This window comes from Ursus maritimus, unplaced genomic scaffold, assembly GCF_017311325.1.
Source record: "Ursus maritimus isolate PB19 unplaced genomic scaffold, ASM1731132v1 scaffold_6, whole genome shotgun sequence".
NCBI classification, from domain to species: domain Eukaryota; kingdom Metazoa; phylum Chordata; class Mammalia; order Carnivora; family Ursidae; genus Ursus; species Ursus maritimus.
Window position 1 is genome coordinate 28,558,018 of NW_024426774.1, and position 20,248 is coordinate 28,578,265.

Here is a 20,248-nt window from a genome sequence, read left to right on the forward strand (position 1 = left end):
AGTCTTTTTGAAAGCCGTCTGCTTGGCTTGGCTTGTACATTTATCCAAATCATCCTGAGGCCTTATTTTATTGCCAGATTTTTAAAAATAAATTCATTGTTACATTTTGAAAACGTGTTACTGCGTATGAATATATAAATTTAATTATATGAATGGCAGATCCCTCTGGAAGTAAATTGAATACATGTTCCTGGTGTGAATTAACAGATGATGAAATAAAATGTCTCTGGACTCAGAATTCTAATAACCTTTGGTAAACGGTGATTTAAAACTCAGTAGAACGTACACAGGCCATGTTTGGGATCTGGCTCTTTACTCCCTACCCTCTGGGCTATTTTCACTCTTCCCAGGGAGCTCTGATCTTTTCCAAGAAGACTTCAGAGAACCCTTTGATTCCGATTCCCTAAGAATTAAAGCAGCCTCGAATCCCCTGGGAATGTGGAATATTGGTGGGGAGAGGTGCCTAGAGCAGTGGATCAACTTTAGAAACGTTGGGGGACTTTACAAAATCCTGATACCAGTGGCCCACTTCCAGTAATTCTGGTTGAACTGGTCTGGGTTGTAGTCTTGAGCTTCTGGATGGTTAAAGCTCCCCAGAGATTCTCGTGTGCTGCCAGGGTTGAGAATCACTAATCCAGCGCTGTGGTTCTCAGACAGCAGTGTGTATGAGAATCGCGTGGAGGGTTTGTTCAGGTAGATTGCTGGGCCCCTCTCCCAGAGTTTCTAATTCTGTAGGTATGCTGTGGGGCCTTAGAATTTGCATTTCTAGCACATTCTCAGGAGAGGCCGATGTGCCTGTCCATGGCCCACTGTTTGAGAACCACTACTCAAGACAGCTGAATCACCTGGAAATCTTGCTAAAATGCAGTTTCTGATTCATTAAGTCTGGCCCAAGGGCCTAAGTCTGTACAGCCCCAGCAAGCTCCCAAGTGGTGCTGATGCTGCTGGTCCAGGGGCCACCCTTTGAAGAGCAAAGCTCTCATCTAAAGCATGATTTTCAACTCAATTCAGTAAGATCCTGTTTAGAAAAGATGTGTCGTCTGGGAGATTCCAGAAGGTACCATGGGGCTCAGCATTGAGTTTGGGCCATTTGGTGGCGGGCAGAAATCTGGAGAGCTCGGTGCTTCTTGGCATGTAGCCAGCTGCCATTTGACAGGATGTTTGAGCATGCCCTTGGCAAGGCTCTATTGTCAATAGGGAACTTCATTGTAAAGATTCCCAGTGTGCTTGGAGGAGTAACACAGTAATTCTCAGCTCTAATCACACAGTAGAATCACCCAGGGAGCTATTAAAATAAATATTTGAATTCCCAGGCCCCGCCCCTAAAAATTCTGATTTAATTGATTTAAGGTGGCATCTAGACAGTGGTGTTCTTAAAAGCTTGGTAGGTGATGCTAATGTACAGCCAGCTTGAGAACCACGAAAGTATCTCTTGTGGCTGTTTTTAAGAGATCATTTAATTTTTTTATTTATATTTGGCTAATTTATATTCTGTGATGCAAACTTTATTAGGTGGTGAAAACAATTTAATTTGGCACTTTTAAGAAACTGCCAAGAAAAGGGCATATGTAGATTCCCTCACTGTGAAATCCTAAATTCAGAGTAAAAGAGAGTGCTGGGAAAGTACAGCTGGTGTTTCTGAACAAGCTGAAATATGAAATCTTTCTGGGACTGTATCAACAAGCCTAATTTTTTCCCCTCGGGGTTATGATTGTGTGGAACAAGTCTTCACCGCGCAGCTTTGCCAAAAAAGGTTATGATAAAATCATGGAATGTGAATGGAGAGAATTCACAGTGTAACTTTAAAGGAGTCAGTCTCTAAATTTAAAAATGTAGGGATGACATATGTCTTACATTTGTAATAGAAGTTTTCAGAACAAAATAATGCTGGCTACAAAGAAAACCCCACCTTTTATCGGGTGATGGCTGCAAGGCCCAGGAGCAAATGAGTTTGGGAGGACTATACCGAAGACCCCAAACCTCTCTGTCTTTGCAAATTAATCTTGAATTTCTATATGTGAGCAAAAGTGTAGCCGTTGACTACATATACAAGTACCAGGAAAGCTGATGAGGAAAGGTGAAGTTCCTTTTGCTTTTGGCATTGTGGACCAGGGAGAAGATTGAAGGCTTGGGAGGCTCTGCCACCTGCTTTGTGACCCTATTAGCCAAGCTTCTTAACCTCTCTGTGCCTGGCTCCTTATCTGCCAGGTAGACATGAAGGTGTTCTGTCTGTTCACACGGGAGTACGAAAGGAGGGTGAGAAATGGGAGGCCTGATGCCTCCCCCACGGAAGGTGCCCAGTAATAAAGGTCACTTTCGTTTCTCTAGCCCAGTCCTGAGAATTGAATCCTTACTAAGAAACATCTGTCGGAATACTTTTCTTCTAAGTCTTTATTGGTATTTTCTACCTGTGAATTACACCAGTTTAGATTTCTTCTTAATAATGGTGAGGTGTATTTTCTCTTTGGAGGGTTCTTGCCTTAGCCCCTTGATTCTTGCTGGTCCCTGCATCCAAGACAGTCCTGCCCTGCTATTTGCGTGCCTTCTCCTTCCTCTGGTTCAGGTCTCTGTGCGAGTGCCAGCCTCAGTGAGACCGGTCCTCGCCCCCCGGTACACCCGCGTTGCTGATTCTGCTTCGGGACATTTATCACCACCTGGCAGCACACTGTGTAGCTCTTTGTATATTGTCTTGCTCCAGAATTGTGAATCTAGGAGGGTGAGGACTTGGTTTAATTTCCTGCTCTAAGCTCTGTGCCCGAGAACGGCTGGCACATGGAAGTCCTTCAGTAAATATTTGTCAGAGGAATGAGTGAGAGAGGGATTAGAGAAGATCTCTCAGGCTGTACCTCAGCTGGTACCTCGAGGAGATTTGCCACCAACGACCACCACGTGGCTCCTGCCGTCCCCTCGCTGATGCCGGGGCTACTGCAAGATTTCAGGTTATGAGGGAGGGAGATGATCAGAGTGAGACGTAGGGAAAACAGTGGTCCCAGACTCCTCTCCTCTTTCCTCTGTGCTCAGCCTACTCAATTCTGTGATACCAAGTCTGATCCAAACTTGGCGTCCCTTGAAATAGCTCTGTGGTTGAAACTCCCAAGGAGTGTGTCAGAATGACCATTTGTGTGTGTGAGAATCAGGACAGACTTCAGGAAAAGGACGGACGGAGCACTCAGCAGTGTTGACTTTGTTGTTAGTTACCTGTCTAAATTTCAGTCGTCTGTTTTATGCTGCCTGTTTTCCATTAACAAGTGTGCAGCATTTTAAGTGACATTTTAAGAGATTTTGAAAGAGGAAGAAGACTTCGGTGTCAGATGTGTGGAATTCTGCAAAAATCAGATAGGGTGAGAATCTGGCAATATAATGTTTCTCTTCTTTTTTTTTCTCTCTCCTCCCATCTAGTAGTTTTTGTTTCAGCTTTGGTTTTATTTAAATCTGTTTAAGCAGAAAATCTTGAATGCGATTGCTACTTGTAGATCATGACTGTACTTTCCCTGTTGACCTATGGACCTGGAGAAGATCTACAACTGGCCAGCATGTGGTCACACAGGTTAAAGTGACTAAGATTGATATACACTTTGTTGTAAAATCATTCTGATATGGGGTGACCCTGTCAATATTTTAAGGGCTAACCTCTGGAAGATAATTAATATGGTGAAAGAAGCTATTTTCTCTCCGTGACCTCTGTTACAAGTGATACTTTCACTTTAATCTTGCTGTATCTGGGGCAGTTTTTGTTCTTTTTTTTTTTTAAGATGCCAGTTGCAAAGCGTTGCCAAGGCAACTAGACTGAAAAGCTTGTTAATTAACTTAACTATTATATATAGATTTGTTAGACACCATAGGGAAAGAGTCACAAGAGGCTTCTTTTCAAATGGATGAAATTTAAAATTCAGAGGTAATATCGGAAAAGCCTCCTAAATGAGGGGAAAATACACGTGTGACTATAGTGTTGACCTTATTTTCTTCATGGAAGAGCTATGGAATGGAGGCATAGATGAGTAAATGAAATCTACAGGATGAATTAATTTAGAAATGGGGCTGAGAAAAGAAGTATCAGAAAGACACTTCGGGATGCTATGGTAACCAAGTTGGGTGTAAGCCACAGGTGACAAGTGGTTGGGGAAGACGCTGGTGAGTAGGGGTTGTGGATAACCCATCGAGATGTGAATAGAGGGTCGAAAGAAGAGAAAAGCCAAGAATGTTAACAATTACAAAAATAAAAAGAAAGATACGAATCTTAGAAATCTAGATTCTTCGAAAGCATCATTTTACAACTTGCCAAGTCAGTATACTAGGCTTGAATCTTATGCCTGCTAGTAATGGAGTTAAGAACACAATCTTAAAAATTTAAAGTAAAAACTGTTAGAAACACAAGAAGTTACTGGTTCATAGTGGGTGATTTTAATAGATCCTTCTTGGAAATTAAGTGGAAAAGGGGAGATGTAAGTGATCTGAATGTCATAATTAAGTTTGATTGAATAGATTTGCAAGTTTACATCCAATAAACAGAGAATACATGTTCTTTTCAAATACCCATATATTTTAAAGTTGACCTTAGACCACATGTATACACACTTGTGCCAAAACACACACATACACAAACACAAATTCAAGAAATTAACAGAAGTAGAAAATCGTACAGCCTGCATTCTCTGCGACAAGACAATAAAACCATAAAAATTAAATTAAAAACCATAATAAAACCATAAAAATTAAAATCAAGAGGAAAGCCAAAATACTTATGCAGAAATGTAATAGCATTCTTCTATAAAGTCTTCAGTTAAAGAGGGAATCAAAGTTGAATTATAGATTATTTAGATATGAGTAACATTGAGAGTAATGCATATCAAAAAATCAGAATATAACCAAAGCAATATTTGGCCCAAGGTATTAAAATCACAATTAAAATTATTTTCATTTCTTAGAAAATAGAGGAAATAGAAGCGAACTAAGCACTAGAATAAAATCAGTGAAATAATCTGGAAAATGAAGAAGGAAGAGATTCAAAAACCAACAGAACTGATGAGCACATCAACTACAAAAAAAGAATGCTTGGTCGTAAAACCTGAAATGAATTTGAAAATCTAGATAAATTAGATCTAGATAAATTAAACACTCAGCAGTGTCCGTACAGTTGATTCTAAAAGAGGTAGAATGCCTGAAATCTAATAATCGAAGAACTCTGTCCCCTTCTTCCTTTAAAAAAAAAAATAGTTCTGATAGTTTCACAATTGGGCTATATGAAAACATCAAATAATGTATAATTCCTATGTTATTTAAACTTTTATAGCAGAGTAAGGTAGAATGATAAACAGCTCATTGAACAATTTGGTGTAACTTGGGAACTAAGACTGGATGAGGGCAGTGCACACACACACATACCCCAAGAGCTTCAGGTGAGTATTATTCAAGCTTATAAATTTAAAAATCTTAATGTTAAGAAGTCAAATCCAGCTGGATCTTTAGAAAAAGGCTTTAGTGTAAGAAAACAAGGATAATTTTAAATCTACTAATTGATTATATAATAAATTAAAGGGAAAGCCAATATGATCATCTTGAGAAAAGTTGAAAAATCGCTTAATAAGATTTAACCCTCATTTTTAACATTCCTAAATCCCTTCAGACAGTGGTTCAGACCATGTCTATATACCTTATCCCATTTGTATTACAAAGGTAGTTCTTAAGTAAATAAATCTCTCTAAGTTTGAATTGGGAAACACATCAGTAGGTGACACCATTGAGACCGTGAAATGTAAAGGGTGGAATAACTAGGAAGAGCCAATATGTTGGGTTATAATGAAAGTGTGTCTGTTGAACCATGTATTTTAAAAGTCTGATGATACATACCAAATATTTTGCAGGATGACAATGTAATAATGGAATGTGATACAGAATAAGTTAATTGCAGCACGTTGACAAGAGTAGGCATTAAGTGCTATTTGCAGTCAAAGTCACGGAGCTCTTATTATGAGACCGTGTGTTTGTGTTAGCCAGAGAAGCCGTTCACTGAATGTATGTCATAGACTCCATCTCCGTCTATCCTGTGCAGTCGAGATTCACTTTCTCCTCCTCAGCTCTTTGATTTGTTCTGTCCACACTGATGGGGATCCAAGAGTGGGGTTCCCCTTGAATTCTCTTCTCAAGGCAGTTGCTTGGGGTTACCTTAGGAAAACAGGATATATGCATTCTCCATGTATCCTACTGCAGCCATGCTGGCCTCCTTTCTCTTCCTGGGACACACAGGACTGCATCAGCTCTTCCCTCTGCTGGGACACTCTTCTCCCAGATAGCTCCATGGCCCACCCTCTCCCTCCTTCAAGTCTTTGTTCAAACAGTGATGCCTGTTCTGACCAAATTGCAACTGTCCCCCACTTCCTTGCCCTCAGATTCCCCCTTGCTCCGTTCCATTTTTTCCCCATGGCACTGACACCCTCTGCTACTGCACAGTTTGCTCATTTATGATTGTTCTTTATTCTGTATTTCTCTCCACTGTGCTCTGAACCATGTGAGGGCGGGAATCTATGCTTGTCCTCTTTATGGTGCATCCCAAGGTGCTAGAACAGCAGGTGCTTAATACTTATTTTTTAATGAATTTACTAGAACTGTGAGTATGAAGGCTTTCCTACAGTACTTTGATTAGCCAGGAAGTAGACAAGGAACATGGTCAGTGAAATGAACAATACAGCAATCAAGGTAGGAATGACCTGAGGAACCCTTGGTTTTGGAAATAGGTCAACCTTTGTAATAGGAAGAGCTGTCTGAACTGGAAGTGAGGAGGCCTGGATTCTTGTTTTCCTTTTACCACTGACGACAGGCAGATCACTTGAACTCTTGGGCTTCAGGTTCTGGATCTATAAAACAGACTATAGTTTTTTGTTTAGAAGACTAAACTGGGCGATCTGGACCTGACCCTGCTTTTGTGATTCTGTATGGGTTTTACTGTAGGAAAGACAGAGCTAATGTTAATGTACCCCAAAACCACATGGCATCATTTTCACCCAGTATTTTCTGAACTTCCCTCTACGACCACCCCCCCACCCCCCCAGAGATCATGGGACTATGATGATGTGCTTTGGGTCTGTTTCAGCCTTTTCCTCAAGGACATGATGTTGGTGTAGGTTTCTTTAAAGCTTAAACCAAGAGACTCCGCTATGGACTGGGGCTCCAGAAGCTAGGGCTTTGCTCGATACATTTTTCTTATCTTTTAAAATGGAGGTGCAGCAGTGGTCAGTGCATAATACCCGCGAAAGGAGAGCGGGGCATTTGATGGATCTCTGCTAGAGAGAGTCAGCGCCAGATGGCGTTTAGGGAAATTACAGCTCGTTCTCCATCTTGCTGAGTTTTCACATCATAGAATCCTATGATCTGAATAAGTTCATCTCTTCAAAATTCAGGGCTCGGAGATGGAGTTCTTTCATGGTGATTATCACGTTCCTTGTCCCCGGTCCCTGAAGTAGCCAGGATTTATTCCTGGGTCTGTTTCAGGGCTTTAAACATACACTGTTTTCAGAGAAAAGCCCTTAAACTCCTTTTAAATTCAAAGGTCTTCTGGTCAGTCACTGATAAAGTCCAGTTCCCAGATTCTGCACATCATGCAGGAACCTTCCCGAGCCGCTCTTGATTTTGGTCCGTGCGCCGGACAGCGATTACTCAGCCCAGGTGAGCGGGGAGGTGGAGAAGGCCACGGCAGCCGCACGCCGCCTGTGTCGTAAGCGGATCTCGGGAGGTTTTCACGGTCGGCTAAGCTGAGTGTGGCGGTTTCCACCAGAGTTCTTTCTCTCCTCTTCTCTTTGGTCCATGACTAGATCCTCAGGACTGCCTGTGCTTCCAACGCCAGGGCCCCACGCTGCCCCCAGGCATGTGCTAAATTCTTTCTCTCCCATTTAGAAGAGAAGCCAGATTGCTCCAAGGCCCGCTGTGAAGTCCAGTTCTCTCCACGTTGTCCTGAAGATTCCGTTCTGATCGAGGGCTATGCTCCCCCCGGGGAGTGCTGCCCCTTACCCAGCCGCTGCGTGTGCGACCCTGCGGGCTGCCTGCGCAAAGTCTGCCAGCCGGGATACCTGAACATACTAGTGTCCAAAGCCTCAGGGAAGCCGGGAGAGTGTTGTGACCTCTATGAGTGCAAACCAGGTACGCGCGGGCCTCGCCTCAGCAGCCTCACTGCTTTGCGTCACAGGGTCGTCGCAGGGTCGCCGGCCCCCCCCGGGGAAGATGGGCACACCTGCCACTTTGGGTCATGGCAGCCTGACTTCTGGCCTTCCAGTCAGAGAGCCAGAGTGATAATCCGCGGGTACAGAAGTGCCTGCAGATAGGGACCGTCTTTGTTTCTTCTCTTTTCCTTTTCCTTCAAAGTATGCTTGATGGGGGAAGTGGGGTTAAAATTTATGGTCCTCTAGCTCCGTGCTTCATTCCCCCAGAGAAGATCAGAGACCTCACTTGTCGACATACCCTTCACCTTATTACACTTAGAAACAATCACCATATGTAAATAGCAAGTTATTTTTAGATAAGTAGATGCATCAAAACGCCCGATGTGTTGTCACGAAATTCTCCACCCCAGTCTTTCTGCCTGCCAGCTCCCCACCGTCCCTCTGCTGACTTGATAGCATGTGCCAAGACTTCTTAGACTATTTACTCACCTTCTTTGCTACATTTCATTTGTTCTCCTATCCCAGCTATTTCTTGCTTTATATTATTTCTAACATCCTTGTTCTTGTGGCATTTCTAACATGGTCTGTGAACAGGTCTAGATGATAGTGATTTTCCTCTTTGCAGGTTTCTAACTGTTGATAAGAGTTGGTTTTTGTTTTTGTTTTTTTTCCTAACTGCCAGATAAATGCCTCAAGCAGAACAATCCCTTGTCCATCTCTTGCTGTGTCCCACCAGAAGCGCCTCGGCTGAGTGGCTCTCTCCAGCCACGTAACCACCATTGGTTTCACTCTCCCCCTACGTCTTCATCTTCTCTTAGGTGTCTTGTATCCTGCCTTCCTGGCACAGATAAAGGACATATTGCCGTTCTCTACTGTTGGCTGAAATAAAAATGTCATTGCTAGGAGAGGGTTCTGGGACGCAAGGAACCTGCAGCCCTTTGCGAAGGGCCAGTGTTTCGTGTTGGGACTCAAAATGCAAGTAAATGTAACAGTAAATGGTGCTTCTGTTTGCCCCTCTCAGTTTTCAGTGTGGACTGCAGCACCGTGGAGTGCCCCTCCGTTCAGCAGGCCGTGTGCCCTCTGGACAGCTACGAGACTCAAGTCAGACTCACGGCGGACGGTTGCTGCACCCTGCCAACAAGGTTGGTTTGTCATCGGTTTATCGACTTTTCTCCTTGGTCTTGTGTGTTAGCACAGTTTCAGGCATGCAGTTTGTTTCCCCTAAGTATCAGGGAAACCCAAAATTCTGTTTCTAGGGAGAAATTGGAACTGTTACTATGACTTGGTATTTACGTGTATCGCTCCTTGGAGCAAAGCCAGCTGTCATCAGGTTAAGTCACTAAGCCTTCCAGATTCTTCATTATTGGGGTGCCTGTGCACTTTCGCAGGCTGGGAACTCTACAGGCAAGTATGCCCCTCAGTATGCAGTCAGGGAGGCAGCAAGGGATGGATCGCAGTGAGCAAGTCATTTGATCCTCCGCAGGGGATCTTAAAGGTACTTCACCATTGTGTCCAATGGGATGAAACACTGCTTCACGGAACTGCTCCCCATCGATGCTTACCGTTTGCAATCACACATCTACCCAGACCTGTCACTTGCTGAGGCAAAGAGGAGTCTGAATTCTTTTGATGCCTTCTAGGAACAAACACAGCTCTCTTTGGCTTGATGGGGAAAAAAGTTGCTATCATTTTAGTCATAGTAGCAGGACATCCACCTAGCCCTACAGGATCAGGCTCACTCCAGAGCATGAGGTCTCCAGGTCTCGTCCTTGACAGTCTTCAGAGCACCTCCGTGGAGCTGGCCCTTTGTGCTTGGCTTTGCGGAAGACTATGCTTGGAAACATGAGTTTATATTCTGTTTCTCCTGCTGAGATGCCTTCCCCCTTCCCTGCCGGGACCTCTCCTCCATCTTTCCCAGGCCACTAAGGCATCGTTTTGACTAAGTCAGTTCATTTCTTTCTACTCTGCTCTACATTTAATATCCATGGTTGAAAGGGTGCCTTCTTTGGCTCCCTTTCTAACCTCTGTCTGTCTCAGTCCCAGTCCAGTGGCAGGCACTTCCCATCTGTGTTTATTGTAGGAGTAGTTGTTATTTTAGAAAGGGCGTGGTAAGAGAGGGATACACGTGGTCTGCAGGTAAGTGCCAGGTACAGAGTAGACATCCAGAGTGTGTTCTGATAATCACTCTTCTTTTCTTCTAATACATTAGGTTTTCCCTACCCTTTGTCCTGACAGAAGCTCTCGGAGTCTCTCAGATATATTTTACACCACTTGTCCTATCCTTTATGTAGTATCATAAAGTAGATACAAAGATTTTGGGGAAGGTAACCTACCAACAGTGGTATAGCCCCTTCTTAGGACATTACAATGTGATAATGTATCCACAGATGCTTGGAAAGGGGGAAGCACTGTGCAAACATAAGGTATTACCAATCATTACTGGAGGACGAGGGAGCGCTGGAAACAGTAACAGATGTCCCTTCAAGGTCTTCATGAGAAGGAAGGTGGCACATTACATTACAGAGCCTAATTAATCAAAACCAAGCCAGTCGTTAATTAACAAGTCCTTTCGTGAGGAAAAGGGACAGTTCTCAAGGCGCTGTTGTAAATGTTAACACAGCAGCATCTGCCTGTAGGGAGCACAGTAGGCGATTTTTCAGTCCCTCCAGGGGGTCGAAGTGGGTAAAAGCTACTGGAAGACATATTTAATCTCAGTTTAAGGAAAAAATTTTCTCACAACTAATGATGTACAGTGATGAATTGGGCTGCTTCCTGAGCTCCCCGGAGCGGGAGAGCTTTCTTTCCGTCTGGATGGCCACCTGCCAGGAATGCTTAGAAGAAATGTTCCATTGGAAAGGAGGTTCAACTTTGATGTGTTCCGTTGTATCTCCGAGCTTCTGTGAGTCTTGTAGACATAAACCTTAGGATGGCTCTTACCGTGTTAACATAATTTTGACTTTGGCATTCAGGACTGAAGAATGGTCAGTCAGCTAAAGGTGCCTCTAATGAAGAAACTGGAAACAGAGAAGGAAGTCATTCAAACTCCCACTGTAAATTATTTACAGGGAAGGGATAAGTTCTCATAGCCTTTTAGTTTCCTGTATTTTAGATAGTCAGTGACCCCTGCACACTCGCTGCCCCTTCTCCACATCCATCCTGTGTTCCCACCTGGATGAGGCCCCTCCCTGCGCTCGCTCACGCAGGCTCATGCTCGTTCACACTCACGCAGCCTCACCCTTATGCAGGCTCACGCTCGTGCAGGCTCACGTTCATTCACACTCACACGGGCTCACGCTTGTTCATGCTCACACAGGCTCACACTCCTTCACACTCACACAGGCTCATGCTTGCTCACACAGGCTCACGCTCGTGCATGCTCACGCTTATTCACGCTCACACGGGCTCACGCTCATTCATGCTCACACAGGCTCAGTTGACTTTCCCGAGTGCCTTCCCCTCCTACAACTTCTGCTCCCCTTTCGGGACTGCATTTCCTTCTTTTTGAAGTGTTTTCAGTCTTCAGCCCTGACGATGACTTAGGTGCCCTCCTCTGCTGCTTGTAAACAAATTCCCATGTATCTCTTTAAGCACTTTTTATAACAAATTGAAATCATTGATTTTTGTGTGTATGTGTGTCGATATTTCCTACTCTGTGATTTTTCAAGAGAAGGGAATATTTTATAGCCTTTAGTGCCTAGAGTAGGAATTGCTGTAATGTGTCAAACTACATTTGTTGATGAATGAATAAATGAAAGAATGAATGAGCAGGCCTACTCTAAGCCATGTTGATTTATTTGTTGAAGAAGGGAAAAAAATGAATATTTTTAATCTCCTGTTATCGTCCAACTGTTGGGTGGTAATACTGTTTCTTGTCTCACTTTAAAAGCCTTGTGCTTTTTCCCCAACCTCCTTCTTTATGGCCCACTTCTCAGTACTAAAGAAACTCTCCGTTCCAAGCACCAAGGTCACCTCTCAAAGCCTTTATCTCTCCCTTCCACCTTCTCTAATATTGTTCACCCTGCAGGACTCCAATTAAATTCCACTTCATCCAAAAGGTCTTCATGCTTCAACCAACACTCATCCTACTCCCTAGGAACTCCTAACATATTCTTTTCTGTCTTCCCAATTAATCACATATTTCCTAGCATTGTTATGTAACTGTTACATGCATAGTCTTGTCTCACCAACTACAGGACATTTCTAGAGGTCAGGAATTGTGTCTTCTTTCTTTTCCTCTGTATATGCGTGAACACTGAATGAATCGGTAAACACAGAATGTGCTCAGACTGTGGCTAAACCTAGTTTCGCATAGTAGGTGGGTTCCCACTTACTAAGGAGGATGATAGGTCCGACTTTGGCAAGAGGCTAAAAACCCAAACAATCCATGTGAAAATGGAAATAAAAACAGGAGAGCCCAATATGGAGGAATCACAGTATTTTAAGAGAAAAAAAAAACTGCATAACTTTATTCTTTGGTGTGATTTATGTCTTTAAGAGCACAAAGTTTAGGTAGAAAGAAGAGCATTTTAGAATACCTAAAATTCTGTTACAATTGATATTTGTGCATTTTTATAAAGCGCATTATTAACGTAGCGCTATTTCAGATCAAAAACCAGTAATGTGGAGAATTCAGGGGGACAGCCCTCTACAGTTAGGGTGAAGGTTAAATATCAGTAGAGCTTTACCTTAACCCCTTTTTTGTAAGGATTTGTTGGACTTCCAGAGACAAGGAAAGTTGTGGACTTTCTCTTCCTCACCTTAGAGAACAAATTCCTCTCTTTCATTCCCAGTGAGACTGTTTTACCCGTTCAAGCCCCTAACTGCCCTATTTCTGTGTGAGTCCTTGCACAGCTTGTGAATTTTCTTTTGAGTCGTCTGTTTTCAGTTATTCGTTCATTTGTCAAGCATAAACTGAGCTCTTACCGGCGACAGACACCGCCCTCTAGAAGTCCTTACTGTGCATGGATCTCTCTTTCCTCTTCTATTCCTGACAAACCCTGGTTTTCCCACCTTACCTCCGCCCTTTCTACGTACAGCTTATCCCTTCTTTGCTGCATCTCTGCTTTTCCTTAACGGCCCAGCCTTCATTTTCCCCTCTTTTGCTGTCTTTTCCTGAACTTCATCCTATTTTGACATCATTCTTTCATGTGATATAATTACCTCTTAACCATTTTTAATTCTTCTTTCCTCAGCTAGGTTTTAGGTTTCCAAGCACCCTGCCAATTCTTTTCATCCTTCTCTCTTCTTTTGGCCCTGGAATAGGATGTGAGTTCATCACACCTTTCAGGAGACAGTGAAAAGGAGTGAGAGTTAGTGGCTGGGGGCCTGAACGCCATATGACGGCAGAAAGGAAAACCAGGACTATCCATGGGGCTCATGACACTGTGGTCTTTGGAAGGCTCTGTGTGCATGTGTGCATACAAATACCTCCGTGCAAAAGGAAACTTAGAGGAAGTTGCGTCGGGTACATTGATTCAAATGGTATCTTTGCAGGGAAGGACAAAGTATTTAACATGAAGGTAGCAGTAACGAAGACAGCTTAGCTGTATAATGTGCCCTGCTGTTTACAAAGCTTTTCCACTCTTGTTCTCATTTTATCATCATTCTGATTCCATGAGGAATTTATAGATATGAAAACAGAGGCTGAGAGAGCAAGTGACTTTTGCAAAATCGTAAGTGTTCTTTGGTACAGGGATCAGAGCAGGGGTCCAAGTCTTCAACCCAGCTTCTTTAATCCAAAGCCTTGTCCTCTCCACTGCAGTTGTTTGTTTGGGTTTTTGGGGGGTTTTTTTTGTTGTTGTTTTTGTTTTTGTTTTTTTTGATAATCCGTGTTCTGCTGTTGTTTTAAGCTCAGGATATATCATTGATGATGAATTTATATTTCACCAACGTATGTATTTATTTCAGCATCATACATATGAACACAATATGCATGGCTGGTCAGTTATTCATTGTTCTGTAACAAACCATCCCCAAAAGTAGTAACTCAAAACAACAGATGTTTGTTATTTTTCGTGGCTCTGTGTGTGAACTGGGCGGTGCTTCCATCGTCCACTGGCAGGTTGTCTGGGGCTCGATGGTCGAAGGTGGTGTCACTCCCATGTCTGTGAACTCAACTGGAATGGCTGGAAGGGCCTGTCACCCCCCGTGGGGTCTTTCGTCCTGGGCTTCTCCCGTGATGGCAGAAGCGAGAGAGGAAGTAGCAAAGCCTTAACAGACAGGACTTGGAAGTCACACAGCCTCCCTTCCGCCACATTCTGTTGTTCTGAGCAAGTTGTAGGGTGAGCCCTGATTCAGAGAGTTGGCAGTAGATTCCACCTCTTGATGGGAGAAACTGCAACGAATTTGTGGCCATTTTTAACCCACTGTAACATACATTTGACCAAATAGGTGCCCTTTAGGTTTCATTATCTGAATCTAGAAATTTGCTGGAGTGCTTGCTGCAACTATGGGATTCTTTTCCAAAGACTAATGTCCTTCTGAGCCTGGGGCTCTGCGTCCTCAGGTGTAATTCAGGTAACCTGTAGCCGGGCTGCTTTCCCGTCAGCAGCGACCTTTCTGCTGCTCCCTTGGCCTGCCAGTGGGAGTGGGCAGTTCACTGGGGGTAGACGCGTGATGTAGGAGCCTCTGAGCACCACTTCAGCTGGGGCATCATGTAGCTGACCATTATTTTTAACTCCTCCCCTTAAAGTTGTGACTACCTAGTTAAACTTGGTTTCACAGCAAACGTCACTTTTGGATGCCACAAGATGTGCCTGGTGAAACCAGGTCCGTTTTAAAAACAAACACCAAACGTTCAGAGGTGTTGGGTAGAAATTCTCCTCTGTAAGGGTTGGTTATTTAATAGCTGCCTGAGAGAAATGGACCCACCACCTGTAGCCGGAGGATAGATCCAGCGTGGGACGGAGGTCTGTGTATCCCATGTTCCCCTTGTCAGCCAGTCCAGACCTCCACGCAGTTGGGCTGTTTCTCAAGAGGATGGCTCCTAATCACATTTTTTTTCCTCTCTCCTTGCTATATCCAGGGTTATGTGCCTAATTTTAGAGGCTTCCCATTGCTTTTATTTTTCATGTCTTTTTAGATACAGGCTGATAGGGCAGACATCAACTAGTTAAAAACCTAGACCATAATACCTCTACCTTATTTCCTCTCACTGGAAGTCAAATGAGTTTTTCAATACCCTTCTGCCTTTTGATTTGTTATTTAACGGCTTCCATATTTTTATTAAGAAGATGAATGTAATATGTTACTGACATTCACCGCTTTGAAATTTATTTTAATGAGATTTGCCCCAAACTTTTGAAATTTATTTTAATGAGATTTGTCCCAAACTTTTTGTTCTGAAACCATTCTGTGATCAGTTTGTGTATGTAAATATGCATTCCTTAAAAGTTATTGAGAAAAATCCAATCTGGTTATTTTGAGGTGGAAATCAATGAAGTCATTGTTTATGATGTTCAGACTTAAAATAGGGTTTTTCCTGGGTTGTACACAGTGCAGCCAGCCAGGTTCCCAAGCTCCCTCTTGGCTCCAGCCTCTTTCTGACTAACAGGTCTGATTCTCTTCCAGAACCTATATCCGGAACATTTATATCTCTTGCTTTCTGAGACACTACACTGAAAAACCTGTTTTATTTTTAAATCAAGATTTAGAAGGATTTTTGACTTTTTTTTTCTTATCTGAAGTCATTTAAAAGTTTTAGATGATCTGTTAGCTAAAATGTTGATTAATATGTGACTTCGATCTTTACCAAAAAGTTCAATAGACTGTCTTGAGCATATTACATTCCAGGTACGGTTCCACTGGAAATGTAGACAAGCCTGAATCATAGTGTTCCTGCCTCAGGTGGCAGGTTCTATGGCTCTCCTGTTTCAGAAATGGAGCTTGGTGAGCTGGGAAGGGGGTTCTGCTTGGTGAGTGGCAGAGCCAGGGTGTGTGAGCACAGACCAGTAGGCCCACTGTCCCCTGCGGTCCCCACCCACCTGTCCCCACCACTTAGGAAACCTCACAGGCCACGTGCTATCTTTCCCTTTGTTACTGTCGTCTGTGAGCAAACATGCATGTGAGGAAACGGTCCAGCAGCAAAGGAATACTCCTCCACACGTCACTAGTGCCATGCAGAGAGAGTACACACCTGCAGGTTGGGTGCTGGAATGCAGGCCCACTTCTGCATGAATTTGGACAAGGCTCTCCTATCATCTGGGTCTGTTTTCTTCTCTCGGAGAGAGAAAGGGGAAGAGGGATTTGATGATCTCAGAAGTAACTTCTACCTTTAAATTCTTTGACTTTCCCAAGCCCTTGAGAGGGGAAAGAACCCAAGCCCCTGGTGCTAGGAAACTCCTGGGTGAGAAAGAAGGAACGTTTTAGAAAATTTCAGGACTCACAAGATAATGGGAGAGATATATGGTTGGCATAGTAATAGGAAAGGAAGAAAGTCTAAACAAAGTCATAAAAGAATTATGTTTGCTTTTTTTTTTACATTTTCTTAAAAAAAAAAAAACCTTAGGAAAGGCAAAATGAAATAAACAAACTTACAAGACTAGTGATTTAAATCAGGATGATGAGACTGGTTGAATTGTGAAAGCCGGGTGATAATCCAGTAAAGTAGATGACCTGCTGGTCAGTGGCTAATGGAATATTGCTAGTTACCTTTTTTTTTTTTTTCCACATCTGTAAATAGATAGTCCCTTATACAGCAAGATTGGAGAATATCTGGTCAAAGGCTGAGTCCGTAAGAAAGGGGTTTACTCCGTTAAATTGCTTTCTAGTAGAATGTGGACATCTCTGCCTGTCAGCCTGCCTTGCTGGGTATCATGGGGGAGGATGTGATGTGTCTCGCATCCTCCTAGCCCCACACGCTCACGGCATGAACCACAGCCTGTGCGTGGCTGCTCACTGGCTCCCGGACCACGTTTGTACTTGTTTCTCCCCAGCTGTTGCTATTTGGCTGTCCCTGAGGTTTTATCTTTGTTCTCCCTGTCACTCTTTATTCAGCTCCTCCATAGTCTTACTGCATTTTTCTGTATTTTACTGTAACTTGTCTACACACACAGACACCCACACCCGGCGTTATATGGGTGGAAAAGCATTAGATTCTCTATTCCTGACTTTATGAGTGGACCATTTCTTTCTGTGACTCTTAAAATAAAAAAAAAACGATCTACTGAATTAAATTCCCCTGTTCTTTGTTTGATCCTCAGTTTTATTTCTCTAAGACATTGACCTTAGAAGACAATTTCCCACTCATACTTTGTCATAACAGCTTGAAACACTGCAATTCCAGGAAGGGAAATAAGATAAAAGGAAGGATGCCAACCCCATTGTGTCTGAAGGATACAGCAGATACACAGCTTATGACCAGAACAAAAGGCATAAATGTCCCTTACTTTCACTGTAACATCTAGATGTTTGTATCCCTCTGCTTCAAGTCGAGAATCTAGGACGCTTAGTTCCCATTCCTCAATCTTCGTTCCTCTGTGCTCTCAAGAAAAATCCGTCTCGTTGGTGCTACATTGTATTATGATAATAGACTTTTAGTGGATTGCTATCACCCTGTTTCTTCTGAAGAGATGCAGATCGTTAGAGAGGGGGCTTTCTTTCTGGGGTTCCAGAATTCATAGCCTGGTATTGACTATACCAGACGAGGCTATCAGAATGGAGTCTTTGGCAGGTTGTCCCTTCCCTTCAGAAGCACTTGAGTTCAATAAAAATCAATTTAACCACAAAGCTACAGTGAGTAAAAACAAGGTGCAGCTTTGAAAATGTCAGCTGTCAAAGATTCATTGAAGGCCTCATGGAAGAAGGAGAACACTGGGCTTGGTTTGGTGTGGGGCATGGTGATGAACAGGATACGGCCCAGGCTTGAAGGAACCCAACACCTTACAGACATCAGCTCTGCCAGTTTCAAAAAAGGTCCAGACTTTTGGAAGGTAATAAGAAGGGAATACACAGAGAGTGATCTGCCTTCAAGAAAAGAATCGATTAACAGACTGGCTTTCTACCACATAATGGAACTGAATTTAAGAAAAAGCTGTAAAGTAATTTGCCAGCTGTAGCTCCAAACTCAGAAATCAAGGGCATCAAAAAGCACACATACAGAAAAGCTGATTATAATTTTTCATATCCCTCCCTCTTTGCCTGTAGTTTTAAATCTTGGGATCATACAATTCCCGTGTCACTGGGCACACAGTGGATTTTCTTACGCGTCTGTCCGCTTCTGAGTAATTGTTCTGTAGTGACAGTGTTAGGAGTCCTTTAGCTTCCTGTTTGCTAGTGGCTGATCTTTCCAAAGCTCCTCAGCCAACTATCTCCAGAGCCTCAGTCCATCATTATGCTAGTCAAAGCATCCAGGATGGTGTTGGGAGGTGGGAGTGGTGGGTGGGAAGATTATACAAGAGCCAGGAACACAGAGGGCAAGACTCTCAACACAAGACACAGCTCCACCAGACACATGTGTCAAAGCCGGAAACTTCCTGAGGGTGGCTTGGAACCGATAGGTCCCTTCTCAGAGCTCAGAGAGCACTCTAGCTCTTCTCTGAGACAGTGTTAAGTTCTTTAGATCATCAAATGGTATTTATTATAGATGCATATGCTTTTAACTTTGTGCTAGGTAATTAAGTTGCTTGTATCATGCCTGTTCAAGCTAGCCAGTGGAGAATGTGCCCGAATAGGCATTTTCAAAAGGACTTCATCAAATTAAGAGCCTTGTAATTAATTATCATATCCATCTGTTCCCAAGACATTGTCTCAAAGAAGACGGCACTTATTATAACTTTTTTTTTTTTTTTTTTTGGTAAGATTAGTCTGTTAGGACAGATTTCTCTAATTCAGTTCACTTTTTTGGATGTTCTCATGAATTTGGATAATTTATCCAGCTGCTTTTTGGGAATATATAAAATTAAATTATACAATATGTAAAATATGCATTAGCATAGCACAGATCTGAGACATTCCTGACTCTTGACATGCTATCATGGTAGCGTTCTCTCTGTTTTTAAACACATCCAGAAAAAAATTTGGAAATATATTTGAAGTCCTTCTTTCTCAACTAAGAAAAGAACATCTATTCCGTTGCCCTCTGCCACAGTAATTCTTGGCCCAAAAGAGCAAGTCAACTCATAACTAAAAAAGCCAGAGTCTATATTAAACTCTGATGTTTTTAAAACAAAATAATTTTAGGAATTCCATGTTGTTATTGGACTTATCCCCAGACTGAAGAAAATATGCTTTCCTAGAAGTAAAGCCTTGTCCATGGAGATGAACTATCTCCCTGGTAGAGAGTTTAATTTGTCGATAATTCACTTCAGATGTGTAAGCCCTGTTCTTCCCATACTAGTGCTTTACGCCTGTTGTGTTTTGCCACGAAAATGACCAGAATCCAGTCTTCTTTTGTATTTGTTTAAGTCCTGAAAAACAAAGATGAAGGCTCTTTTTGAGTGGCTTACAATTTGGCCTGGCCATCACCAGACACTGAATATCTGGCCCTCTGACTCTCACTGAAAGAAAGAAACTCAACTGAAGTCCGTAAGACTCAGAAAGCAGACTCCACTGCACGGGTAATATTGAACCTCGGAGGACTTTCCCCACCTACCTCATTTGATATTATCATCATCATGATGTAGGCAAATAGAACAGCTCCAGACAGTTTTGCAAAAATGTTTTGTGAAGTTAATCACGTAACTAATAAGCAAGTCTAAAATGTTAGAAATCCTCCTTCCTCTGGAAATGCCCAAAGCAACCACGATTTCATGGATTGTATTTTACTGTTCATCTGCACCTGTGCATTGGATGTAAGTGACAAGGCTCCTCGTTGTGTGGACACAGTTTGCAGAGACTTCAGGGTTCTATTTGCCCAGTAGACATTCAACTGCTTAACTGCAGGAAGGGGAAGGCAAAGACAGCTTGTTTCTATTGAACACTTAATCTGTGAATGTATCACACAGACAAGTGCATCTTAAATTGCCCTTTCCTGACTTTGCCTTTTTTTTTTTTTGGAAAGAAGTTTTATGTCATGGCTCTTATGATATGATCAGGTACTTTGATTACCATAGCTAGGTCATGAATTCCTGAAGCCTCTTAATGACACTTCTTGGGGCATT

The 20,248-nt window shown here is 42.8% G+C and overlaps 1 protein-coding gene across 5 annotated transcripts in view; it reads left to right on the forward strand.

Annotated features, from left to right (window-relative positions):
* Window positions 1-20,248, forward strand: part of CRIM1 (cysteine rich transmembrane BMP regulator 1) — a 187,105-nt gene that overhangs the window by 75,988 nt on the left and 90,869 nt on the right. For all 5 annotated transcript variants that reach the window (XM_040623086.1, XM_040623088.1, XM_040623087.1 and 2 more), the window contains exons 3-4: window positions 7,888-8,130; window positions 9,172-9,292. In XM_040623086.1, coding sequence (XP_040479020.1) covers window positions 7,888-8,130; window positions 9,172-9,292 — 364 coding nt within the window. The remainder of the gene's footprint in view (window positions 1-7,887; window positions 8,131-9,171; window positions 9,293-20,248) is intronic.